This window comes from Ornithodoros turicata, chromosome 7, assembly GCF_037126465.1.
Source record: "Ornithodoros turicata isolate Travis chromosome 7, ASM3712646v1, whole genome shotgun sequence".
Taxonomy (NCBI): domain Eukaryota; kingdom Metazoa; phylum Arthropoda; class Arachnida; order Ixodida; family Argasidae; genus Ornithodoros; species Ornithodoros turicata.
This window is the reverse complement of record NC_088207.1, coordinates 21,256,085-21,283,654: the sequence shown is the minus strand read 5'-3', so window position 1 is coordinate 21,283,654 and position 27,570 is coordinate 21,256,085. Positions and strand designations below refer to the sequence as shown.

The 27,570-nt window shown below is 45.1% G+C and overlaps 2 protein-coding genes across 2 annotated transcripts; one reads left to right on the top strand and one right to left on the bottom strand.

Moving 5' to 3' along the window:
• Window positions 1-9,528: 9,528 nt before the first annotated feature.
• LOC135400325 (SH3 domain-binding glutamic acid-rich protein homolog) lies at window positions 9,529-16,729 on the top strand. The gene is made up of 6 exons (XM_064632158.1): window positions 9,529-9,636; window positions 9,721-9,794; window positions 11,823-12,005; window positions 12,674-12,763; window positions 14,131-14,176; window positions 15,188-16,729. The coding sequence occupies exons 2-6, from the start codon at window positions 9,750-9,752 to the stop codon at window positions 15,190-15,192; spliced, it is 369 nt and encodes a 122-aa protein (XP_064488228.1). The 5' UTR covers window positions 9,529-9,636; window positions 9,721-9,749; the 3' UTR covers window positions 15,193-16,729.
• Window positions 16,730-17,416: 687 nt separating this feature from the next.
• On the bottom strand, window positions 17,417-27,341 carry LOC135400324 (glyoxylate reductase/hydroxypyruvate reductase-like). The gene is made up of 9 exons (XM_064632157.1): window positions 27,043-27,341; window positions 26,749-26,879; window positions 26,029-26,101; window positions 25,850-25,966; window positions 23,556-23,650; window positions 21,052-21,129; window positions 19,675-19,834; window positions 17,649-17,779; window positions 17,417-17,571 (listed from the first exon to the last, which is right to left on the bottom strand). Exons 1-9 carry the CDS (start codon window positions 27,216-27,218, stop codon window positions 17,453-17,455), a joined length of 1,080 nt encoding a protein of 359 aa, XP_064488227.1. The 5' UTR covers window positions 27,219-27,341; the 3' UTR covers window positions 17,417-17,452.
• Window positions 27,342-27,570: the final 229 nt, after the last annotated feature.

Genomic DNA, 27,570 nt, shown 5'->3' with positions numbered 1-27,570 from the left:
GGTGCACATAGTCGTATTGACCGTTTCTACGTGTCTCCCGCACTTGTGTCGCGCATGGGTGTGTGTGCTGTTGTTCCGTCTGGGGATCTGTCGGATCATGAGGGGGTTTCTCTCGTCCTTAATGGCTTCCGCAATTATCGCGCAGGATCAGGATGTTGGAGGCTGCCTGTCACGCTATTGGAAGACTCTGAAATCCGCAATGATGTGAAATCGTGGCTTGAGGCTCGTTGTGCGTCCACTCCTTTCACGCCAGGCTGGTGGGAGGAGACGAACGCGAGGCTTTTTCGTCAGTGGCGGGCGAGACGTGCACGTGAAGGTCGGCAGCTGATGCAGCATCTTCGGCAGGTGCTATCTATACTGCGCCATCCGGGGTCTAGGAGCCCCGGAAATGGCAAGACCATACAGGAAGTCCTGCGGAGGATTTCTTCCTTGCAAATGCAGGCCTGGGATCGCTTTGCCTCGCTCCAGACAGTTGAGCGTTGGTCACGGGAATCATGCTGTTCCCGCCTCCTCCTGGGCCGTTACTATCGCCGCCCCCGGAGTCTCATTGGGGAGCTGTTGGCGTCTGATGGGTCAACCTGTGGGCAGCCCGATGGCATTAGGTCGCTCTTTCGAGAACATTTTGCGACCCTATACGACACGGCGACCCTGCCCATTGGGGAGGCCCGCTCTTTCTTGCCTTGTGCAAAGCACTTTGCTCTCAGTGCCGACCCTTTTACGCGAGCTGAATACTCGGCTGCAGTCAAGGCCCTGCACACTGGGAAGTCTCCCGGCTCTGATGGACTTCCTACCGAATTCTATAAATGCTTCTGGTCGACTTTGTCCCGTCCCTTGACTATCCTTTTCAATAGCTGTTTGGTGGGCGGCCTCTTGTGTCCTTCCATGCGCGACAGCGTTATTATCTTGCTCTGCAAAGACGAGTCTCGCAGGCACGATCGGAACGTTTATAGACCCGTGTCTCTATTGAATACGGACTATAAGATTATTTCTAACGCGCTACTGCAGCGAATTTCTCCCGTTTTGGGCCTTGTTATTCCTCCTTGGCAGGCCTGCGCTGTCCCCGGACGGTCCCTGCAGCTCCATGCTTCTGCGTTGCGTGATGCCCTTTATTGGGCTCATAGTCGCATCCAACCCGCAGTTTTGGCCTCTTTTGATCAAGAGAAGGCTTTCGACAGGGTGCACCACGGGTACATATACCAGGTCCTGCACGCTTTTGGTTTCCCTGTTACGGTTATTGACTGGATCAGAACTCTGTACGCCGGAGCTTCAGCTACAATTGGGCTAAATGGAGTTCTGTCTGACCGTTTTCCGATAAGTCCGGTGTGCGGCAGGGTTGTCGTTTGTCACCTGCTCTCTACGCCATGGTCTTTAGTCCACTTTTGGAGTCTCTTACAACTTTACTTCCGTCACGTATGCTCAAACTACCTGGCTCTACAGCTCTTCCGCTTTTTGCGTACGCGGATGACCTGTCTTTAATACTTAGAGATGAAGCTTCTGTTGCCGCTGTCTTAGGTGTTCTAGATGCCTATGGCAACGTATCAAATGCGCGCACTAATCGGGCGAAGTGTGTTTTGCTCTTCCTTAATGCTACCCCTTCGTGCCCTGCGCTCTTTGACATTCCTGTTAAAGACGATGTTCGCATACTAGGGTATAACTTTAATGGTTGCGGACTGTCGCCGTCCTCGTAGCTGAGGGTGCACCAGCGCAGTGTCCCTGTTCTCGCTGATCTCAGAGGTTTGGTGCTCTCTATCACGTGTCGAGCCCGTCTTGCCAGCTCATGGTTTTTCAATAAGCACTGGTACCATGGCAGTGTCGTTATTCCCCTCGTCAGACCGTGGTGGCTGCTACTCACACAGCTTTTCGTTTCATCTGGGGTGGCAGCGTGGAATGGGTGTCACGCGCCCACATGTGCCTGCAGCGGGAGCTAGGTGACCTATGGGTTCCACATATGAAGACCAAGTGTCTTGCCCTTGGTCTTAAAGGTATTTTGGTGCGCTCATGGAGCCGTGCCACCCTGCCCATGATCTGTTACAGTTCCTCCTGGGTCCTGATGTCAGGTTTTTTTTCAGCATTTTCGCTGAGTAGGCCTCGATCTGAGTTTGTCGCACCCCACCTCAGGGAGTATGTCTCCTCCATGCGGCGCCTGCGTGAGTCCTACCCTGGTGAACGCATGTCTACATGGACTGTGAAGCGTCTGTACAAATCCCTCTTGGAGCTTCTTCCCATCCCTCCAGCGGCTGTGGGCCTTGGTGTGCCCCGGCAGGTTCCTTGGCGTCTTGTCACCGCGGGCTGGTTGGACGCACGTCGGGCTGGCCTGCAATGGCGCTTGCCACACGACGTTTTACCGCTTCGGGACCGTCTGGCTCGGTATGGAGTCGCCACTCCTTTCTGTCCATTCTGTGCTTGTCACGAAACTGCAGAACACGCGTTTCATCAGTGCCTTATGCCCGATACGCTGTGGCACAAAGTTGAAGTCCTGTTCGGAGTGTCACGCATTCGGTGGGCTGTCATTCAAATGCTCTTTCAGCCTCCCGTCCCGCATCGCGATAGGAAACAGTTCCTCCTTCTGACAGTTGAGATTAACTATCAGGTGTGGATTTCTCGTTGCATTGCAGCACAGGGTGGCCGCATCCGTAGTGTAGAAGTTCTAAATCTTGTTCGAGCAGAGGTACGTCGCTCTCTTCGTAGGGAGAGAGCTGTGCTGGGAGCTGTGCACTTTGCAAGACGATGGCAGACATCTTCGGTCCTCTTTGAAGATGATAGAGGTACGTATGCGCATCACTTTTAGGTGACCAAGTAGAGTGTGCCGTTGTCACGTTCGCAACTTTCCGCGAGTATTCGTTTGTTGCATGGTGTCGTCCAGCACACATATTAATCTAGAGATCATATTGCTCTAGAGTTGGCATCTACGTAGCCTTAGTTTAGTCCGTGTGAAACGTTAGAGGGAGCCAGTTTGTGTGGCTGGTCTTCCGCTCCGATGCCGATACATATAGATCTTGCGGTGTTGTTTCCGGGAAGATTTTTCCGAAAATCTTTCTGACCATGAGGGTGTGCGCCTCTTGCTCACTGGTTTGCGAGGTTCTCGCTCCGAATCAGGCTGCTGGAGGCTTTGTGCCGAGCTACTGCGAGACACAGAAATTTGTAACGACGTCAAAGCGTACCTTGTTGATCGCCGTGCTGACACCTTAGCGTCACCGGAATGGTGGGAAGAGACCAAATTAGGAGCCGCGAGTCTTTTTCGTCAGTGAAGAGCTATGCGTGCAAAGGAGAGCCGGGAGGAATTTGTGCACCTTCGGCAAGTGCCTCTATTTTGCGCCATCCTGGGTCGCGAGGCCCAGGCAATGATCAAGCCATACAGGACGTGCTAGGGAGGCTAGCCTCTCTTAGATTACGTTTCTGGGACCAGTTTGCGGCAGTACAGTCTGTCGAGCGCTGATCGCGAGAAACATATTGCTCTTGCCTTTTGCTTGGCCGTTACCTCCGTCGGCCTCCCAGTGTCATCGAACAACTTGTTGCAACCGACGGTTCGGTTCAGGAGCACCCTGATGGAGTTCGGTCACTGCTGCGTGATCATTTTATGGCGCTTTTTGACTCCGTGCAGCCTGCCGACGTCGAGGGTCGAGCGTTTTTGCCGGACGCACGACGTATCGAGCTCAGTGCAGCTCCGTTCTCTGAGGACGAGTATACTGCTGCCGTCAAAGCTCTTCACACAGGAAAGTCTCCCGGTTCCGCTGGACTCCCAGCTGAATTTTATAAATGCTTCTGGTCCACTCTTCAGAGGCCTTTGACAGTTCTGTTGAATCAGTGCTTGGCACGACGTCTCCTCTGTCCGTCCATGCGGGAGAGCATTATTGTCACCTTGTTGTGCAAGGATGCTTCCAAAAAACAAGACCCAAATGCCTATCGTCCTGTTTCACTGCTTAATACTGACTACAAAATTTTATCAAAAGCGATTTTGCAACGCATCTCTCCAGTTCTTGGTACAGTTATTCCTCCTTTCCAGGCCTGTGCTGTCCCTGAGCGGTCCATCACGCTTCATACGCAGGCTTTAAGAGACGCCTTGTATTGGGCACATAGTCGGCGGCGACCTCGTGTTTTGGTGTCGTTTGACCAAAGGAAGGCCTTTGATCGTGTGCTTCATGAATACATGTATTGTGTGTTGAAGGCGTGGTTTCGAGCACTGTATGCTGGTGCGTCAGCTTTCATTGGTGTCAATGAGGGTACCTCTGCTAACTTACCCATAAAGGTGGGTGTCCGCCAGGGGTGCCCCTTGTCATCAGCACTGTATGCCCTAGTGTTTAGCCCGCTTTTGGAGTCCCTCGCATCCTCGGTTGCATCCCGGATGCTTGCCCTTCCGGGCACATCCGCGTTACCGCTTTTTGCATATGCAGACGACCTATCTCTCATCCTGACTGACGAGGAAGCTATCGGGAATGTTCTCCGGGTAATCGAGAGCTACGGTATGGTTTCTAATGCACAGATCAATAGAGAGAAAAGCGCACTACTTTTCGTCAACCTCAACCCGTCGTGCTCCGCACCCTTTGGTATTCCTGTGAAGAGTGCCGTGCGCGTTATTGGGTATGATTTCCTGCCTTCAGGAGTATCGCCCAGCTCCTGGGCACGTGTCCATATGCGTAGTATTCCTGTGCTCCGGGACTTGAAAGAGCTCGTACTCCCCATTACCTACAGAGCGCGCCTTGCTACGTCTTGGTTTCTGAGTAAATATTGGTATTTAGCCAATATCTCCATCCCTCCGCGGACTACTCTTCAGGCCGCTACACGTGCAGCGTTTCAGTTTATCTGGGGGGGTTCTGTAGAATGGGTATCAAGAGGTCGTATGTATCAGCCTCGCGTAGATGGCGGCCGAGTGGTGCCCGATTTCAAGGTGAAGTGCCTTGCCTTAGGTCTGCGCGCGATCTTTCTGGGTCTCCAAGAGCAGCAGCATCCTGCTCAGTGTCTAATAACTTTTCTGTTAGGACCCCACATTCGTTTTCTTTTTTTTTTCTTTTTTTCTTAGCTGACACACACACGCTCGCGTTCAGAGTGCGTGGCTCCCCACCTGAAGGCTTACGTTGTGGCAATGCGCAGCCTGCGAGCTTCTTTTCCGGATGATGTTATAACATCAAGGCCTGTGCGGCGCCTTTATATGGCACTTCTTGCGCTTGATCGGCCACCCCCGCGCCACATCGCGTGGCGTACGACCACTGCTGGCTGGCTGGGCGCCCGCTGGGCCAGTCTTCAGTGGCGCTTAGCGCATGACGTCTTGCCGCTGCGTGAGCGTTTTTCCCGTTTTGGTATAACGTCACCCGGCTGTCCCTTCTGTGAGTATAGGGAGTCAGCAGAACATGCTTTTAGTTTATGTTTGTTGTCGGGTGCCCTGTGGCATCGTGTTGCAGGCCTCTATAGCCTGACGGATGTTGAGTGGAGCACCGTTCGTGGTCTGTACCCCCTTCCTGTCTCGCAGCGGGATAGGCGGCATTTTGTGCTCTTGGTAGTTGAAATCAATTACCAAGTATGGATTTCACGCTGTCGACGAGTGCACGCGCAGCAGAGCCGCAGTGTGCAGGAGGTGACCAGCTAGTTAACGCCGGTATTCGCAGAGTTCTTTGCAGGGAGCGAGCGGTGCTTGGAGCAGTTGAGTTTCACCGCCGCTGGATGACCTCTGACACTCTCTTCCGGGTGGACAATGGCAAGTTCTATGTTAACCTATGAGGTGTTCACATCCTCGTGTTGTTCTCCCACTTGCGGCTTTCCAGTGTCATGGACTGTTGCGTGGCGAAACGGACACGTATAGCAATCTCTAAACAGCCTTAGTAGCTGGGCGAGAGTTGGTGTTCAGAATGTTGTTCGAGTCTGTTTGAGATGCTACAGGAAGGCGGCCCCTGTGGCCGGCCTTCCATTTGATGCCAATACACTCTCTGGTTTCTCGTATGATGGCAATACATTTTTTTGGCATACATATTTTTGAAGCGTGATGTGGGCAAGCTGGTTGGGCGTGTGGTTGTGGGCGTGTGGTTGGGAAGCGGATAAACCGTCCGCGAACCGTTTGACTGAAAACGATTCGCTAGCTAGTTTTAGTAAATCGTCTTCACTCAAACGGTTCGTGAACGGTATCACGGAGTGCCAATGAGAAGAGGAAGTGATTCAGTAATCAGTATGGTACGTCCTGTGGCTTTTGAGCGGATAAACCGTTCACGAACCGGTTGACTGGAAACGATTCGCTAGCTAGTTTTAGTAGATCGTCCTCACTCAAACGGTTCGTGAACGGCATCGCGGAGTGCCAATGAGAAGAGAGAGTGATTCAGTAATCAGTATGGTATATCCTGTGGTTAGGAAGTGGATAAACCGTTTACGAACCGTTTGAGTGAAGACGATTCGCTAGCTAGTTTTAGGAAATCGTCTTCACTCAAACGGTTCGTGAACGGTGTCGCTGAGTGCCAGTGAGAAGAGGAAGTGACTCAGTAATCAGTATGATATATCCTGTGGTTGGGAAGTGGATAAACCGTTCACGAGCCGATTGACTGCAAACGATTCACTAGCTAGTTTTAGTAAATAGTCTTCACTCAAACGGTTCGTGAACGGTATTGCGGAGTACCAATGAGAAGAGGAAATGACTCAGTAATCAGTATGGTTATCCTGTGGTTGGGAAGAGGATAAACCGTCCACGAACCGTTTGACTGAAAACGATTCGCTAGCTAGTTTTAGTAAATCGTCTTCACTCAAACGGTTCGTGAACGGTATCGCGGAGTGCCAATGAGAAGAGGAAGTGATTCAGTAATCAGTATGGTGTATCGCGTGGTTGGGAAGCGGATAAACCGTTCACGAACCGGTTGACTGAAAACGATTCGCTAGCTAGTTTTAGTAAATCGTCTTCACTCAAACAGTTCGTGAACGGTATCGCGGAGTACCAATGAGAAGAGGAAATGACTCAGTAATCAGTATGGTATATCCTGTGGTTGGGAAGAGGATAAACCGTTCACGACCCGTTTGAGTGAAAACGATTCGCTTGCTAGTTTTAGTAAATAGTCTTCACTCAAACGGTTCGTGAACGGTATCGCGGAGTACCAATGAGAAGAGGAAATGACTCAGTAATCAGTCTGGTATATCCTGTGGTTGGGAAGAGGATAAACCGTCCACGAACCGTTTGACTGAAAACGATTCGCTAGCTAGTTTTAGTAAATCGTCTTCACTCAAACGGTTCGTGAACGGTATCGCGGAGTGCCAATGAGAAGAGGAAGTGATTCAGTAATCAGTATGGTGTATCGTGTGGTTGGGAAGCGGATAAACCGTTCACGAACCGGTTGACTGAAAACGATTCGCTAGCTAGTTTTAGTAAATCGTCTTCACTCAAACGGTTCGTGAACGGTATCGCGGAGTACCAATGAGAAGAGGAAATGACTCAGTAATCAGTATGGTATATCGTCTGGTTGGGAAGCGGATAAACCGTTCACGAACCGGTTGACTGAAAACGATTCGCTAGCTAGTTTTAGTAAATCGTCTTCACTCAAACGGTTCGTGAACGGTATCGCGGAGTACCAATGAGAAGAGGAAATGACTCAGTAATCAGTATGGTATATCCTGTGGTTGGGAAGAGGATAAACCGTTCACGGACCGTTTGAGTGAAAACGATTCGCTAGCTAGTTTTAGTAAATCGTCTTCACTCAAACGGTTCGTGAACGGTATCACGGAGTGCCAATGAGAAGAGGGAGTGGTTCAGTAATATGGTATATCCTGTGGTTGGGGAGTTGAGAAACCGTTCACGAACCGTTTGAGTGAAAATGATTCGCTAGATAGTTTTAGTAAATCGTCTTCACTCAAACGGTTCGTGAGCGGTATTGCGGAGTTCCAATGAGAAGAGGGAGTGACTCAGTAGTCAGTATGTTATATCCTGTGGTTGGGAAGCGGATAAACCGTTCACGAACCGTTTGAGTGAAAACTATTCGCTAGCTAGTTTTAGTAAATCGTCTTAACTCAAACGGTTCATGAACGGTATCGCGGAGTGCCAATGAGAAGAGCGGGTGATTCAGTAATCAGTATGGTATATCCTGCGGTTGGGAAGCGGATAAACCGTTCATGAATCGTTTCAGCGAAAAGGATTCACTAAAACTCCGTACTAAAAACTAGCATGCTAGCATGGTAACCTGTAAACTGTCTGGCATTTACTGCGGCTTTTACTGCGCCATGGAGATGGCAATGGGTTTCGTCTGAACGCTCTAGCGATCTTCAACGCTAATGATCCATCGTGTGTCGCATTGAATGCACACTAACAATTCGCGTCACCCTCGTGCCCCAACAACCGTTAATTGTCTTTGTTGTTGTTCAGTGGGGTACCAGTTATACTTGTCATCTAGTCACGTGGCTGTCTACATGCAGCCAACGCTGTGCATCTGTTATGGAAAACGTACAGTGCATACATGTATCTGAGCAATTGAGTAAATTAGACACACACACAAAAAAAAAGTATGGAGACAGTAGTCCCGACACTGACGAGAAATAGGCGTTACATAATGTCCGTAATTACCCCTAATATGTCGCGCGACAGACAATAGAAATTCTTCTGCTCAGCGTCTTGTACGGGGCGCTTAGCTTCACAAACGAATAGCCATTTTTTCTCGCTTTCTCTCTTGAAGTTGCATTTGAGATTTGACAGTAGGTGCATTCTTTTCGCTTGCACCGCCTGCACCAGACCTGAACTGGGTTATTTGTGTGCTGCACTTTCCTGTTGAAAAGAAAGGCATTACTAATAAAGTTCCTTTCAGCTGGAAAGTGCAGCTCCCGAAAACCTGTCTTGCGTGGAGTCCAAGGTAGTGCAGTCCAGTGCAAGTGAAAAGAATGCGCTTAGTAAGCATAGAAGATTTATGGGTTATTTGAATTTTTCTCACTTCTAAATGTGCTTGTGGGCCGGGGTTTCAGCTTCAAACCGTACCAGGACCGCATTTTTACCTCTCCTCCTCACCAATCTTTCCTCCAATCTCCAGAAGCCATTCGGCCTTCGCCACAGTGGCGTGAGGATTGGTACACAGGATTGGTACACACTGGTACAAAACTTGCGATCATGCTAAAGAAAGAGAGAGAGAGAGCGTAAAAGAACGCCACGTATCGCGTTCGACAGAATTAGTGAAAGAGCGCATAGGCAAGCTGGTGCATACTGAGGGATTAAAATTTCTTTTGTTCTTCCGTGTCTCGACAGCTTCCGCTTTAAGAATTCGGTTAATTACAAGTCATTTCTCTGTGTGAACAGAAAGCTTAAGCCTTATTACATAAAGCTTCTTTTGGCTTTTTGCCTTCCTTTGTATTCTCCGTGCACTTTGTGCGAAATAAACTTGGAGTTGAAGGAAACATTTGGAAACGCTGCTTCCGTATCGTCCTAGTCTGATCATTTGTTATAACACTGTGCGCAAACAGCCTCCGGAATTATCTCGTAAAAACATCGTAAGCAGGCAAGCGGAACGGCAGCTTCTGTGCGATATTAAAGTTGCCGCCGCAGGAACCTAGTGAGTGACGTCACGACAAGCCGGTCCCCGCCCCCAGGCGTCACCTCTGTTGCTGCGGCCGCCGAAGAAAATATTTCTGCGTGTGAGGGTGTGAGGTCGAGCTTTTCGTGTGCTCTAATCCAAAACCGCAACTGCGAGGAAGGTCAGTCCCTTACTGAACATTTTATAGCTGTATCAAGACCTGGAAGTGAAGAAGAGGTCACAGTATCTATCCTTGTCGCGGCAGGACTCTGGATTCCACGGAAGCATTCCAAAATGGTCATCAAAATATTCGTCTCGGGTATCTCTGCGAGCAAGGAGGTACGTTAAGTTATAGTTCGTTTTTGTTCCTCGATTAATCACTGTCAAACTGAATATGCATCAAACTGCTGGGTCAATGATTTCTGTGTAATGTCAGCGAGAAGTCTTGTGTATGATGGAAACGGGTCCATCGTTAAATACGAAGTATCCGCAGAAAATAATCACAGGAAAATAAACCGGATCAACACACTTCGCGTGCCGTATGCGGGAACTGCTGAGCGGCCAAGTTGTGGCACCGGCTTTAGTTTTTGTTATAGTGCCATATCCTCTTGCAAAAGTTAGCAGCCTTCGGTATTTTTAGTCGCGCTGAGGACAAGGGTGCGTTCCGGATTGTATTGTGGTTCTTCGGGGTATATTTTGTTATTTATTCACGTGTTTCCGGAAGTCTTCGCGTTCTGACTTTGAAGACCGCACGAAAAGCCAGAAGGGCGTCTTCCGTGGAAGATTCACGCAACGTTTCATTAACCTTAGAAGCACCCATCCTTCCTTCTCCTCCATATCACCGTGATTCGAAAACATCCGGAGTATATGTTGCTGTTTTCCGAGGGCAGGACTGGGACTTCGGCTTCGAATGTGTGTTTGAGGAATTAGTGAAACGCTAAGAAATTAAAGGCTGAGGTAACAGCCTTCTACTTGTTGGTTGAGTAGACATTGCATTAAACTCCAATCCTCGAAGGGAATCTCTTTAGCTCTCCACACCAACTCTCAAGACAGGGTGTGTTATGGATCTGAGAGCCTCCTTTGCATCCTTTTGTATAGGAGGAAGTCATGTTGACATACTTGGTATACTTTCACTTTCCTACGTCCTATTAATAACCCCCTTTCAAATAATATGGCAAGAAAGCGACAAAGGAATTTGCAGGAGGCTCTTTGGAACCAAGCTTCTCAAATGCAAACTGTATCCGCTGATTTCGGTTGTGATGACTGTGCAATTACTGTTGCTTGTTTCGGATGTTACTTGTTGCACACATCAAAACTGACATCCACATTAAATGTAGTCTTCACTGTCATTGCTCACGTCAGCATCAGTCTTCGTTGGTTCCTTGTCGATCTCGCAGTGTCTCTGCTTGTTATTCTCTTAGACGCCAGTACCTTGTGTTGACTGAAGCATGTCACATAGGGCTTGCTGTTCTAGCTAGTTGTTTACATAATTGCTCATGACCTTCAAATGGTGCTCCTCCAAATGCACAAACACACTTCAGGCGGAATGGATATCACATGCACAGCATCTCCAAAGCTCTCTGGTAAGGCTCAAAAAGGCCAAAAGCCCTGGTTGGAATCCCTTTTTTTTTTTTTTAATGCTGAAACGTGAAAATTCTGGGAAGAGTACAACACAAAAATTCCAAGTTCACTGTTCCGTTGAGAGAGCATTCTTCATTAAAAGCTTTACCTGCGTCTGAAACCCATACCGCCAAACAGCATGGATACATCTGCTTACTACTCATAGTCTTCTTCTATCTGACTACCTATTTCATGCACAACAACAAAAAAAAAACTTTATAGACGTGTTCAACTTTAGAAGGACAAGAAATCAAGTTTGTGAACTCTCACAATATTACTACGCCTCAAACAGGATGGCTGGACTCAGAGAGGTCACATTCCCTCCTGCGCATGATAATGTAGTCATCATACTCACTCTACTTCCGTATAGACTGTTAGGACTGGCCGCATGACAGTACGCTCCGGCAGAAAGTGCGCCCCCTACTGATGCCGCATGATGGCGCTGCAGTATTTCTCCTGGCACGCTATTGCATCTCCTTATATCTGACGGTGTATGTAGTTAACGGACTAGATTTCTTTTCCTTCTTAAGTTGAACACGACTATAGTCTGTTGGATCTAGACCAAGTACATTTAGAAATGCTTCATCCATGTGAGCACAGCAGTTCAGTTCTCATGGCAAAACGGTAACATTAAAAAAAAAATTCAATAAATCTTCCAGGCAAATGAAGCTTAAAGTGGCTTCATCCATGATATCATAAAAACATGGAATTGCTTTATTCATTGCTCATGCAATGGTGTTTCCTCAGGTGAAGAAGAAGCAGCAGAGGGCACTGATGATCCTGCAGTCAATTAAGGTACCCTTCGAGTCTGTGGACATCACAGAACCTGGCCATGAAGAAGAAAGGGACTTCATGAAAGAGCATTGCAAGAAAGTGGATGACGTCTGCACTCCACCCCCACATTTCTTCAATGACAAAGAATATTGTGGCGTAAGGGCGCAAACAATCCATGCTCCCATCACCCTATTTTTCTGTAGCTTTCTAATTTCAGCTATAACAGTGTTGATTCAATACATGTTTATAGATACATAAATACATGGATACATTTTTAATACTGTAACTACACTTGTCAGTACTACTAATGCATTGTACCAATTGTCAGTTTCTGTCTGAAGCACGAGAGCCGATAAAGCCCCCCCCCCCCCTTTTTCCCAAGTATTCACACAATAACCAGAAACAAAAATTAGGCATAATTTGTGTACTGTATAAATGGTTAATGGTTAATTTTGTGGTATTAAAAATTTGCAAATTTTGATTGAGAGATGTTATATGGAATATTTTGCCATTTGATGAGGCAGAAAGGCTTTTGCATGTCAATTGCATCATGCATGTCTCTTTGTTTGTTACAGGGTTTGTTTGTTACTGTTACAAGGAACTATGTATAGCGAAGGATATAAAAGCAAGACACCAGATGAGGTGCATATGTGTAGATATAAACAACGACGTTACTTTATATCTACACATATGCACCTCATCTGATATCTTGGTTTTATGTCCTTCATTGTACATAGTTCCTTGTAACACTTGCATTTTATTTAATGCCAGTCTTTAGTCATGGCACCAACTGTAATTAAGCAGGTAAAAATGCATTTCCACAGGACTTCGATGACTTTGACCAGGCCACTGAAGAGGACAGACTGATTGCATTCCTTAAGTTGGATCCTGCAGAGTATGACCTCAACGGATCAGTAAGTGTTGACATGGTTGAAGCATTTAACGGCATGTGACTTGCAAGAAAACAACACAAATAATGAGGCAAAAGCTGTATTTGATGCGCAACGACGAATCACCCTACAGTTTCCTTTGACTGCTGCATAGGCTTGTGGCAGAGCATTCTAATATAGTAAACAGTGAAAAATAAGCATAGTGCACAGTATTTAGAAGGTAAAAATGATTACTCATTTTGTGGAGGAGTTACAAGTGTACTTGTTAACAAATGGGTTGTCTGGTACATAATTAATTCATACATGATAATTACCACTGCTTCAATGCAAGTTACAAGTGTGATTCAACAACAGCATCCTTGAAGTGCGGCACTAAATATTCGTGCTGCTCATAAGGCCTGATCAGGTTGTCTGAAGTACAAAAAAAAGTTGTTTTCTATCCTTTTGCGTGTGTATGTGTGAGCTACTTGATGTTTATACACTGTATGGTATTACATCCTCTCTCTTGCTGCTCCCAGTAAAGGAGAACTTTTGGGGTGAGTAATTCTGAATTCAAATGCCCTATACTTCAAGATATCAAAACTGGTGGATGTGAGGAACTGTACAGCACATTACTGTGTTTTATAGAGGGATTGCACAGAAATATTTGAAATTCTAGTAGAAAATTTGTTATTGGCCTTCATAGCAGTTCTAAAGATTAAATATTTCAAACATGTGCTTTTTCTGAATGATTATAGAGTTCCAGGTTAGGTTATTGTGTACAATGCTACCTCATTCAGTCTCTCTGTGACAAGACTCAAGCACTCCATATGAACGCAGTATCCAGAACATGTTTGTTTAATAGCAGTCACAAATAGGGCACGAAATATCAGTCTGCCCTATGCATTTTCTTACTGATATTTCTGGCTACAGCACCAAAGGATGGAATGCTATGTTATGCCATATCTTCTATCTGAACACATCCTTCCAACATTGTTCTCTGCATGCTAATTTAGATCATGCGGTCGTATTTGCGTGTTATTAACCATTTTGTTATTGCACAATGTTTTCCATTGGTTCATTAGAAATTCATCCACACGTGTGGTGAAACTAACTTATTAGTATATGGACTTCTAGGGACTGATCACGATTACTAGTCCGCGTAAGTGCGCCTTTATACCTGCTCAACATCTTCAAGGAAATAGAGCTGCATGACAAATTTATTGATTTATTTATGGAATACACTCAAATTGTCCCATACGGGCATTTACATGTGGGAGGAGGTATGATAACACTTAACAACAGAGCATTGCAAGTTACAATTGCAACAGCTGTACAAAAATTGGAATGATTTTTGTAACAGCACATAGTTGCAGAAACCCTAAAAAAACGTTACTGTCATTACATTGCAGAGTGTCGTACCGGAGGGCCTGACGCCTAGAGATGCCGGCGACAAAGGTGAGGATGTTGACGTTAAGATTATTCGCATTGCTGACAGTGAAGATGAGAACTCCGCGGAAGAGAATGAGATGGCTGAGGACGAGGAGGAGGAAGAAGAGAGTGAGAATGAGGAAGCGGCGGAGCATTCAGAACAGGAGGAAGCACATATGGATGAAGAGGATGAGGTTGTAGATGAAGTTAAAGGAAAGAGTGATGATGAAGATGAGGCGGAGGAAGCTGATAAAGAAGAATGATTACGTGGAACATGTAGCCGAATAGTTTTTCATTTTTTGTGGAAGGAGTTATGCATCAACCTCCACTTCTTTTCTTTCTTTGCACTTGGGATGAGCTGTCACACGGCATTCTTTACATTTGGCTATGTTTATGTCATACATCGAATGGCGCCAGGGACCTCTCTGTTCCACAAAGTTAGGCTATGATAAGCTGCTTTCGCAACCCTGTTACAGTGTACTTCCACCCTAAAAATAGACCTCGGGAATTTCCTCAGCTCTATGCTCTATGCCCCCTCTGCACTAAAACAGCACTATGTTCTCGCACCTACTGTTATGTACAGGTTCCATCATGCTTCTTATCGTCAGCTTCACCTCTCAGCAGTTTCATAGTTTGTTGCACACCATTTTGTACATATGTTGGTGCATTCACACTCATTACTTGCTGTTCATGAGGTGAGGGGTTAGGTTGTGCCAAAACCAATGGGGGAAAGTGATCCCAGTTAAGAGAGGAAGTTGCACGAGTTGATGTCGAATACTTTTTATCATCAAATCGCTCGGTCAGTAGAAGTTAATGCATAAGTAAATAATCTAACTTGATTTCTAACACTATCTTGATCACACTATCTCACACTAACTTGATTTCGCAAGTCTAGGTACTTTGCTGAGAATCCCCGTGAACGACCCACCACAGTATGCAGAACAAATGTTAACATGTTCCGTGCACTGCGAATGTGTTACCTGCCAGTTTGTCGTTACATTTCGTACTAATACATTTTAACATGTTTTCTCTCCACAGCATGATGCATCTGTCCCAAGCCCGCACAGTGCAGTTCTTGCAAGCTCACATTATTGTCTTGACTGTGTCATCCTAACAACCTGTTCAGCCTGTGTCATGATGAGTATGGCAGTGAATTAATGTGTTCAAATATGAGTCGTGGGACCTAATGTTCTTTGTATTGTCTAGAAACCACGCATGTCTCTCTTCTGCCCTGCATTATGCCTATAACTATGACATAGTATACTGGGTGCATCATTGCAATGACAAGTGTCTTTGTTTGCAGCACAGAGCTTATTACAGTGTGCTGTTGTCAAATTTTAATAACGAGTAAGCTGTCTGAAAAACACCTGATTCTACCTGTCTACCGGCATATTTCCCATTGGTCTTATTAATTATGACAGTGCATTTTGCTGGAACGGTGAATGTACTACTTGTGCATGCGTGACACTTCCTTTCCCATATGCGCTGAATGCTGTCGTTGCATGGTGCATGTGCACCAACAGAATGTGTTCTTTTCCATGCTACAGTTGCTGCCAGAGGTGCTAGTCCTTGTGAAGAAATGAACAGAAAATGTCTTTTCTTTGATCCTGTCTTTCTTTTTAGTGGTTGTTTTATATAATATTTATTGTGTTGTTTGCATGTGTGTGTCTGCATACTGTTTTCAGGAATGACAATTTCTGTCAGAAGAAAGAAAAAAAAATCTGAGTAAAAAAGAAACAAGTTGTCAAAAAGTGAAGCACAACATTTCTCCTCTATTCTACCAACAATTGGGACATTCCTACGGCTGTATGAATGTTCAGACTTTTCTAATGCCGAAGCAAATAATTGTATACCTGATTCGAATCCAGATTCAAACGTGGAATTCTAAACTGAAATTTCAAATAGAAGGAACTTCTCTTTCGAACTGAAGAGCATTTCGAATGGTTAAAGAGCTGCACATGCAAGCCTAAAAATGCTACAAGAGAGGGGATAACCCATAATGAGAGCTGATTCCTGCAGAGATCCTTATGGGTGTGTAGTATCACTACATGCGAATGCACTGTATAGATCGGTTTTACAACTATTTGCTTCCATTTTAATGGCTATTCGAACAGCCAGTAATATACCACCATAAAAACAGGTTATATTAGCTAGACTGCAACTTGTGCAAATTTTATTGCCATACAGTGTCAGAATGTCTTAGATACTACTAGATACAGCACCTGAAAGTGTGTGTTTCTAGAGCACCTTTCACACTGTAGGTGAAGCAACAGTTTGGCTTGTTGGTATATATGTCACGCTATACAGTATGCATACTCTCGGAGAGGATGTGTATGTTGTGCTAAGTTTGAAACGCCCTAAAATGCCTTGTGTGCACGTTCAGCTGCAAGTGATATATATACGAAGCTGTTGGCAGTAGAACGAATTAAGCACGCAGAGTTTAAGAGTTGTTGATTTGACTTGTTGAGAGAGGCACCACACAATCTTTTTGTCAATTTAGGTGTTGGCTTCTTACAAATTAGTATTATCACCCATTTTGGTCTTTGGCAGATTTTCGTGAATAAAGACTGTTACACATGCTCTGGTTGTGTGAGAGTGCATGCCACAGAATTCATCCATTATTAACAACTAGGGTTATTTACTTGAAGAGCAGTGTGCAGTGGGAAAATAGATCAGGCCGTTCGAACTGCAAGGTCGAATGTTCTGCTACAGCACTTCTGTGTTCCTCGTTATTATGAACAAAAAACAATGCCTACAGACTTTTCAGGGAGCAGGAACATGCCATTTAATGTGTCAACACACTCTCACACGCTCTTTTGTAGGAGCCAACTATTTTGTTACAGGACATTCCACAGCCAAGAAACAATATTATAGGGGACCACCTCACTGCTCCTTTAAAGTCCTTTGCTAGAGTTACATAAAAAAGTAATCCCTTTGGTATGCTTTTAGAGAGATTATGCTCACCAAAAATGTACATGTAGCTTTCAATGGAGCCTTGAAAGTTTAAAATACTTGGCGTGCAATGCAAGCTTTGGACAATGGCTGCCTTCTAGGTCAGAGCCCAAAGGAAAGGAACGTGCTGTGAAGCTCACTTCCATGCAGCATGCACATTGATATATAGTGCTATAATTTTGCAGAAAAAGGCGAAAGAAAGAAAAGCAGCTTCCACAGCCACAATTTTTACATAGGAAGAGTTGATCCAGTGCTACCTTCTACAGTGAGAACGGTCCAGTAGCACACCTCCTGCAGTCCTTTAGAAGTCCAATGTTACACCCGGCTAAATTTTATTCAACTTTACATTCTTCAGCAGACTGCAGATGGTAGTGGCTTTCCATCAAGCCCAAACACTATGTTTCTTGCAGTAAGGAGAGCCATGTCTCTTCTGGTCCTTTCCGTTGCACTTCCAATATGAGGCAACAAAACTAGAATAGATTTGCAAACACCATCATCATCTGGCAATGCTTCCCATTCTTTCTTAATAAGATGGAAGGATGCATACCACAGTTTGATAGCTTGGTAAGAGGATGGTCAGGTGGCAGTGGCTCAGGGGTCATGACATCCAGACCAGCCGCGCATATCTGCTTCTTCGCTAGTGCTTCATACAGTGCATCCTGGTCGACTACTGCTCCTCTGGAATAGTGCAAGGGGGAAACATTCTTTCACTTCGTAAAATTCAAAAGTGAAAAGCAAAAAAGAAGAAAGAAAAGTGATGTAAAAAAGGTAAAAAGAAAAGTAAAAAGGGATAAACAGAAGCAAAGTAAGAAAAGAAAGTAAAAATGTAAAAGAAGTGGAAAAGGAAAGGTAAAATGCAAGGAGCCACAGTTGCTGGTGTGAATGAAATGTATGGTGCAGATGTTCTGCAATCACTTTCGAATGATTGGTACAGTGATGGGACTGCAGTAGTGAGGTTACGGATCCCGTTTGATCTGACAGACATTTGCAAGTCCTGTTCCTTCTTATTGAGGTTGCTTATATTCTGTTTGAAACGAAACTTACTGCACTTAGCTAAACCAAGCTTGGCTCACCATGTGCTTTCCTTGTCACTCAAACTTTGCTTATATTTTACTGCCAATACCGCTTCCCCCGTTGCCTGCCAGTTGATTTCAGGTGTTTGGCCACAAGTGACTATAGGACGGTACACTAGTCCTCGGTAGTAACTAACTTACAATGAACTTGTAACAGTAATTACTTACTTTTGTACAAAAGTATCTACTTAGCATTCTTGGTTAAAGTAACTGTAAAATATAAATAAGTTAGCAATATTTTCCGTGTGTCAGTTCCGGTCACTTTATCGGGGCTTCAGGTACACTGCTATTTTTTTCCCAAACAGGAATTTCACAAATTTTATCATCTCGTATGCAGCCAGGATGGCCCGGACTAACCCCTACCATGCTGATTAGGCCCATGGGAAATCATCTGCTTATGACACTGTATAGCTATAAGCTAAAGCTATGTTATTGCTGTAAATACTACAACAAAGGTTTTGAGAGTTACATTTATTCTGCTTTTTTTCCCTCAAAATGTCACTGCTAACTAACTTACTTTAATGTGGTAACTGTAACTATAACTAGTTAAATTTCAAGAAGAGTAGCTGTAGCTCTAGCTCAGTTACTATTTTTGCAGGCTGACTGTAGCTGTAACATTCTAGTTAATTTTTGTAGTAAACTACCCATGACCGTGGTATGCTGGGCATAGGCAGAGAGCTATCAATCTGCAGGGGGGTGGGGAGGGGGGGGGACGGCTGGGACACAAGGCCCTCACAGAAGGATACTTCAAGTACTTCAACCAAAAGTACAACAAAATGTATTTCAAGTAAAGAAGGAAGTATTATTCGGCAGAATTACTTGAACGCATTCACACGACAAGGAAGAAGAAGTATGAAAGAACTGATGTTCTGAGGCTGGAACAGCATAGAAGGGACAAATACATACAAAGCCTCAGTGTGCAAAAATGTAAGAGTGAAAGGAGGATGAGTGAGAGAGAGTGGCTGGTTTGTCCCTTCAGATGACGCACCCTGGAAGTCACTGAGAAGGCATGTTAGCTTAGCCCAATTGGTAGAGCCCTGGACCGGCAATCCAGAAGATGTGGGTTCGAGTCCTACAACTGGCTAGCCTTTTCAGTGACTTTCATCTTTCATCAAGAAAAAGTACTCTATGTACTACCCAAGTACAGAGTACTTCAAGTGCTGCCCTTCACTGCCTCGAACCATGGGCATCCCCAGGATTTTTTCCAGGGGGAGGGCAAAGAACTTCCAAGGGGAAGCAAAGTGTGCAACCAACAGAAACTAGATAATAGAATGACGAGAACCGAGACCACTGGTATGCACAGAATACGGTGGATAAGATTCAGACCACTATGACGACATCTGAGCATATCCCATGACGACCTGCGAGTGCACAGTCCCCACAGGTGATCTTGAAGCTCCAGGCAGGTTCCACAGCCCCTCTTGAGAACCCCCCACCCCCCCTTCTCGGAATGCCCATGCCTAGAACCGCTCGCAGCTCCAATAGACCACAACCTCTTACCTGCTTATATTGATCAAAATCGCAGTCTTCTTCATTTGGGCAAAGGCAGACTTGTTGAATAGGCCACGTGTGTCTGGATTTAGTGCGCAGGTCACAATGATGATGTCTGACTGCTGCAGCAGAGCAGCAAAAGATGTGAACTCGGCTCCCACGGCATCGGCTGAAAAATTTGTTCAAGCTACATAGAGGCTGGTAGGTTATCACAGGTAGGTTATCACGGGGTGGTCGTGTAGTTGTCATAGCACAACTCCTGCCTTACAATCAGATGAGTTGTTGAGTTGTCATAGTTTCACAGATGTTTTGGAACGAAAATCCAAAAGGGCTGCCAGGTACACGTACACAGAGAGAGAAAAAAAAGGGGGGAACTGGTGTACCGAAGAGCCTTCGCTCGAAATGTCACCCCCCCCCCCCTTCTTTGCTCCCCTCTTCGGTACACCAGTTCCCCCCATTTTTTCTCTCACAGATGTTTTGACAGCTACGAGTTAGGTGTTGGATGGGAACATTCTATCTCAAGAAAATGAGAGGCTACATTTGCTGGAATTAAACATGGGGTGGAGGTTTTGACACCTGCCAATACATATTCTTAAAATTAAATTCCACTTTCTCGGTCATATGCACACTGCACGCAGAACATGTATGATGAGAAACAGTGGATTAAAGGGACTATGAAATTTCCCGAACCCCCATACTTTTTTTCGATGGAAACTGTTCTTCCCGCAGAGAAACTAATATGCCACAAATTTTTCCGGACGAAATCGCTCCATTCTGCGAGGAGCGCGCGCTGGAAATGTCTCTTCCGCGTTCCTCCTCTCCCGCGCATATTTCCCTGCCGATGGTGTAACTGTACGGACCGCTCTTCGGTTCCCCGTTACGTCTCCGGTGTTGCACAATGGCAAGTAATGCCGCGAGCTCGCGCTGTGGCTGCCGCCACAGCCGAAATCTGCCGATCGCGCGAAAGCTGCTGTCATGGAGATTTCCACTCCCGATGAACGCATACGCGGGATCCTACGGCGCATGCTCCTGGCGGGATTCCTCGGCTCGGCAACACGTCACGATGACGTGTCGCTGAGCCGGCCGTGGTCGCGTCAAGTTACCCGTTGTGCCTCCGCTCGGCAGCTCGTCACGGCGCGGCGCCAGCTGTCCTCCCTTCGCCGCTCCGTTTAAATTCGCTCCCGAGAAATCCGCTCGCGCGACGAAAGTAAAATTTCGGTGCTAGACTCAGAAAAATGTCTTCTTTCGAACGAAACGAAGAAAAAAATCGTTTCATAGTCCCTTTAAAGCACATTAATTCTAGTGGCAAGAGGTTGATGAAGCAGGCTCTTTCGTTATACTACTACTTGGCATCTGCATATTCCATGGAAGGCAGTACGTACGCACCATGTGGCTTTGGGTGTCTGGAGAAGTAGAGGAAGCGACCAACCTTGAAGGGTTTCAGCCGTTCTGTAATTGCAAAACCTGCAAACATATGGGGTTGGGACATGAACAGAGATGCGCAATATAGGAGCTTATGTTGCCTGCATTACTATTGTGGGGTTGTCCCTTCAACATGTCTGTTGAGTGTCCTTGCATATGGGAAATTCAACTGAGTGCTGCATGGAAGCAGAAGTGCTATTAGAGGGATGGAGATGCACGTCTCGGCTGGGTGACCTTCTACATAGAATTTGCTGCATGAGATAAGGACAGAACAGTATGTGCACTGTTGTAGTCCACCGCTAAACCCGATTTGCCCGCATAATTAGTGCATCATATAAACCCAAAAACAGATAAACAGATCATATAAATATATATATATATATATATAATATTTAATATAAACAGATTGCTCTGTCGCACGACAGAGCAATCTACTAATACCACAAGGTAAACTGGCGTTATGGTGGCCACCACCGCACTGTTGCGCTAGCGGTGTTACTGAAGTTAGGGTGCATTATATCCTTGTACGGGGGAGATAAGTGGCAACATTTCAGAGCATAAGTTGGGGGAGCATTAATTACGCGAGCAAATTTGGTATATGCCAGTAAGAGGGTGAAGTAGCAAGTGAACTGGTGATAAGGATCCGTGATAGCAGAACACCATGAGACGAGGGAGATAAAGGAGAGACATGCACACACAACGTCTCAAGCACAGCTTGTGCTTGAGATGTTGTGTGTGTATGGTAGAGCACTGGAAGGGCTCGGGCTTAGTTGAAAAACCCAGCCTAGCCCAGCCCAGCCCATGGGCCGGGCCAGGCCGTAAAGCCTTCTTTTTGCGAGCCTGTACTGGGCTCGGGTGTTACATTAATGGGCTCGGGTCCATACATGGCCAGGCCTAGATCGGGCTTGAACCTACGTAACCCCACTTTTTGCAAGCCATGGTCAACTTTTACAGTCCGCTCCACTGGGCCAGGCTGGGCTGGGCCAGGTAGACTGGAAACTGTTCGGGCTTGGGTCGGGCTTGGGTCGTGCGTGGGCCAGATATGGAGACATCCAGACGAGACTGTGCGGGCAAAGCAAAAGAAGGGCAGGCCCGGGCTGGGCTTAGGAACGCAGCCTGTGCAATAACCTGGTGTATGTCCCTCCTTGTGCCTTGTCTGGGGGTTTCGCTATCATGGATCGGTATATGCTCTTGCTCTACTGCATAGGTTGGAAAATTCACTCATGATGGTTATCATATACATTATTAACCATCAGATCATTCTCCATGATGTGGTGGGTACAATATGATGTGATGCTGAAGTTGAAGCCATGATAGGTTTTGAAGTTGAAGGGGTGTGATGCCAATGTTGAATGATGGATTATGATGTAGGTGGACTATAATTAGGACCTGACCTTTTAGGGTTATACCAAATTACGCCCAATATTTGCAAAGTTGAATGCATATTTCTAGAAAAGTGGCTACCTATGCTCTACTGTTCCGCTCAACTTAGATCTTTTTCTACTGTGGCGTGGATGCTTTCCCAGATATGACTTCAATAATACCATGGAATTCACAGCTATGGCACATTACTACTGGTTTAGTATGCACAACACCAAATAAAGTGCACTGCGTTCTAGCCGGCTGACTCGTCACAGCTTTAATAGAGGTGCATGTTGTTTTTGGATGTATGAACGACATAGTTCACAACTAGAATGTGATGCTGGGCCCATGTCATCATTCAAGTAAGTGCAAAAGTCCAGGATTACGACTAAATATAAAGTCCAAAAAATGTTCAAAAAGTGTTCCGACATTTTCTAGGTCTTACGCACAACATGCCTCCGGACAATACCCGCATAACATACATTCATATTTCTGTTTCACTAAGTGCTACAAAACAGCATGAATGGCTTACTTTTAGACATTTGTCTAAAAATGAAGTGCAAGCCCTGGAGTTGAAAAGGACAAACTATCTCAGTGTCAGCAAGTTGAACACTCAATAATGAACAGATTGTACAAGAGATAAACTGATGTTCTGAGGCTGGAACAACATAGAAGGGACAGATACAAACATCGAACAGATTGTGTCAGCAAGGTTTTGACGAATCAGTACAAGTACAGTTTTAGAAGCCTGACACTCTCTTTTGAGCCCTGTCTAGTAGAGAGCGTTGACGACTCAAAACTGTTGACAGAAGGACCTCCTGTTACTACAGGTGTGTCCAAAGTGCACCTTACATCACCAGTGGCCTCGATGTTCAAAAACAAGGGAGTACTGGTGTGGGTAGACAAGGGCTCTGGTACATGCCCATGAATTCAGTCCGTGAATACAATGTCTCGTACCATTTGCCTTCATTGTGCAGATGTAATTTCGCTTATGTGTATCAGAAACACATAAAGCACATGAGCACGTAGTACATGATTAGTCACGGAATGTAAGCTCTTCCATAAACGCAAACGAAAGTCGTTGAAGTATTAGAAATGCAACCAACCTACATTTCCCATGCCAACAATTCCAACTGTAGAACCTCTGATCTCTGTACCACACATCCAAGACGGGTTCCACGGTGTTCTTGACCAGCCACCGCTATAGAGACAGAAGACGGGTACAATTCAAATGTTGCAATTTATGTAGGGACTTGTTCCATTATTTTATCTAGGGTCTCTACAAGTGCATCTCCCTTATCCTTTGTGTCACCTCCTGACGTGCTGACATGCCTAGATCTATCAACGTGCTGCACGTACTAGTAACTTGGTTCACATGCTAATGTGCTGCTTTTTGCTTTGACCCACTTGAAACTTAGGTCACCAGTATTTAATTAGTAGCTTCTCACTACCGTGTGTTAGCTCAGGAGATGTACAAAAAAAAAAGAAGAAGAAGGAACCAAATTAAATCTTTATTCACATATCTGTTTTTACATCGAGTTGCCTCATCCACATCTGTTTGACCTGTGCTTTTCAACTAGTATAGTTAGATAAGTTATTCAATAACTACAATGGATGCCCATGGGTATTAGAAGAGCAGCACCGTCTAATAAAGAATCTTCCGCACGGCACCCGCAAAGAGACACGTTCGAAGATGAGATGTTCCTTCAGGCTTAAGAAAGCAAATTGCCATGTACTTTCTACTCTGAAACACTTAATGTTTGCAGGTCCCTAGTTTTTGTGAATTTCGTGGGTTGAAGAATACGCTGATTTTGGGGGCATGTGAAAATATCTCGTAAAATCTGACAAAAATCGGACACTTCAAAAACTATGGCTCACTGTCGGTTGTACTGCTGAGCATATGAATTACTTTAAAGCTTGAGAATACACAATGCTGTTTTTATGAAATGCTGTACAGTAAACCTCAGGCTTATCACAAAGTAAGCCAATCAAGACACAAGAATCCAGAATTTTTGTCCAGAATCCATTTTTGTCCATTTTGTCCATCAAGAATCCAGACGAATTTGTGAAATTTAGTGGCTCACATTGTGCTCTGTGCCTGATTCGCAAAAAATTTGAGACGCAAAATTTGAGGCTTTTACAGTACAGTAGCAAAGTTCCTTGTGCAGCGGCAAAGCTAATTTCCACACCACCAGTGTATATGTTTATTGCCATCGCAACAGGTGCTCTCTAAAACACTTGTTTGTGAGACACAAGAGAGATCATGAAAGAACTGATGTTCTGAGGCTGGTTTGTCCCTTCAGATGACGCACCCTGGAAGTCGCTGAATAGGCGTGTTAGCTTAGCTCAATTGGTAGAGCCATGGACCGGCAATCCAGAAGATGTGGGTTTGAGTCCTACAGCTGGCTAACCTTTTCAGTGACTTTCATCTTTCACAAGAGAGATGTTCACACATTCCATAAGAAATATGTTCATTACTCGTAAGCCCCTGATTTCCATGAATTTTGCAAACGGAATAATCCACAAATGTTAAGCGCACACAGAAAATGACTCATTCAAGATTTGGTAACACATCAAAAACTGTACTGGAATCGCAAACTCTAACTTCACACTTGGTTGTGGGGTTTACCGCTGTGCATTTAGACTGCTAGAGCAATGTCACTTTTATCAAATGTAATATGGTCAATCTTGGACTTATCATGAAGTGGGCCAATTAAGCCATGAATTTTAGTGTAAGCTTGTGTAATGTCACTTTTATCAAATGTGATACGGTCAATCTTGGACTTATCGTGAAGCGGGCCAATTAAGCCATGAATTTTAGTGTAAGCTTGTGTAATGTCACTTTTATCAAATGTGATACGGCCAATCTTGGACTTATCATAAAGAGGGCCAATTAAGCCATGAATTTTAGCATGAGCCTGTGTAATGTCGCTTTTATAAAATCTCAAGCCTCACGAATTTTTGAAATAAACCTGTGTAATAGGACAAATCAAATGTGCTACAGGCAATCTTGGGTTTATCATGAAGTAGGCCAATTAAACCACAAACTTTAGTATAAGCTTGTTTAATGCCACTTTGTATGGGAAACCTCGGGCTTATCCAATTAATCCATGACGTAAGCCAATTAAGCCGCAAATTTCTAGCATCTAGAATTTGTTGAATTTAGTGACCACGAGTATTTACCCCTTGCCTGATTAGCATAAAAACAATTTAGCGAGCAAAATTAAAGGGTTTTACACTATTAGTGGGCTTCTCCAACTGTCAGTAACTAACAAAAGATGTGCTAAGTACAGCGCTGGATCATTCTTGGATCATTATATGCAACCATGTTTGCCACTTTCTTTTCCATTTCTCCCATATTGGTTCGGCTTGCTGGCATCATCCCACACACATAACTCACCTCATCACTTCATTGTGGGCCTCAAATAACCTTCGAGTTGTGGATAGTAACAGTGCCATGCCAAGTTCAGCCGTAGCATCCGTCAGAACGTTTGGTGTATTTCCTACTTTAATGCCCCTAGAAGCAGAATTGTAATCAAATACAAAGAGAGTAACACAGTTACAAATGAACAGGCACACCTTTTATGGCACTCTCCAATATCTATATGGTCGTAACCCACGGACATTGTTCCGATAACCTTCAACTGTGATCCTGTAGAGAAAGGAGATAAATCTTTCATGAACATTTGTGCCAAGGATTATTCTTCTCTAAAAGATTGCTTGAGTACATGGCAGAAGGATACGGAGCAGACCTATGAGACATCGCCCGTGATCATAGCTACCTAGCTTGTGACGTAAAACACATAACTTTTATTACATAACAAAAATTATGTGTTTTATATATTACCATTGCAATTCAATCAATGCACTCTCACACATTCTGAGTGCTGTCTCACAATATGTAATGCTTCCAGCGGCTGTACGGCACACACGTTTGGTCAATACATACAGGCAGAATCAGTAAACAAAAGCATGTTTGGCAAAGTGCCAAATTATGCGAATAAATGGTGTATATCTATATCCAGTTATGGGGCGGATCTTGTTCATTTTTTCTGAGGGGGGCCTGGTCTTGAACCGCATGCACTACCTAAGCTCAGTTGAAGAACTTGGTGGTGACAGAAAATGAGAGGGGCTGAGGACATCGCTCAGGACACCTTCCCTAGATCCTGGAGCTTCGAACGTCCTATTTACAAGTCGCCTATATAAATGTTCCTTCCTAAATTCTCCCTCGAGTTCTCTGACCGACGAGCGACTTACAGATTATGATGTAATAGGTCACGAAATGATAAAGAAGTTTACCTGCAGCACCTAGTAGTTCTGCATCAATCTTGTCGGTTAAGAAGCAGAACAGAGCATCCTTTCCAGCAATTCGTTGAATAAGATCCGGCCTCGACATCGGCGTTTTCTTTGGCCAGACTTCTACTGTACATCTGCGAAAATTCGACAGCCACGAAACCCTACGGTTATCAAGTATGACTACGACGACGCTTTCGTGGCATCTGATTCGAACGATGACACTGTCTTCATAGTATGGGGTATGGGCAGCAATTCAGAGCTCTAAAAACAATGTGATGGAATTTGGCACTGCATTACCTTTCGCCAAGTATATTTAAAGCCTCTTCGGCAATACCAGTCATGGTAACAAGTACGAATGGTTTGGTGCTCATCTTCAACGATGATACATGCAGCAGAGCGGAAATTTTCGACGAATACCTGGTTCTAAGTACACACTTTGATGTTGATACACATGTAGAAAACGTAAATAACATTTGGGATGCAGTCAAGCGACTCTGATCCGATGCAACGTCGGAAGAACTTCAGGCTAAAGCTAAAGCACTTCACTCGGGGGTCGAAAACACGAACGTATGAGCTGCGCCATATTGGGCGAACGTTTCGGTTTCGATTTCCCTTATTGCGATATTGCGACTGATGGTGTCAGACTGTAAACTGCGTCTACTTCGGCTTGACGCCACAGCTTAAAAACAAAGATAGCAGCGGAATTTAGCATATTGAACGGGGTCCGCACTGAACTTTACGGATGCCGCAGAACATATGTTCCAGGAATTCCCCCCTCCAAAGAGCTCCCTTTCAACCATGCTTTCAACCTTTCAACATCCCGTA

What these genes read in the sequence shown, in the direction of transcription:
- LOC135400325 (XM_064632158.1), top strand. Translation starts at nt 9,750, where the DNA reads ATGGTCATCAAAATATTCGTCTCGGGTATCTCTGCGAGCAAGGAG. An exon ending in ATGACAAAGAATATTGTGGC is followed by an intron (nt 12,006 to 12,673) that starts GTAAGGGCGCAA and finishes GCATTTCCACAG; the next exon opens with GACTTCGATGACTTTGACCA. An exon ending in AGTATGACCTCAACGGATCA is followed by an intron (nt 12,764 to 14,130) that starts GTAAGTGTTGAC and finishes ATTACATTGCAG; the next exon opens with AGTGTCGTACCGGAGGGCCT.
- LOC135400324 (XM_064632157.1), bottom strand. Translation starts at nt 27,218, where the DNA reads ATGTTATTTACGTTTTCTACATGTGTATCAACATCAAAGTGTGTACTT. An exon ending in TTAAATATACTTGGCGAAAG is followed by an intron (nt 26,880 to 27,042) that starts GTAATGCAGTGC and finishes GAATTTTCGCAG; the next exon opens with ATGTACAGTAGAAGTCTGGC. An exon ending in AGAACTACTAGGTGCTGCAG is followed by an intron (nt 26,102 to 26,748) that starts GTAAACTTCTTT and finishes CTTTCTCTACAG; the next exon opens with GATCACAGTTGAAGGTTATC.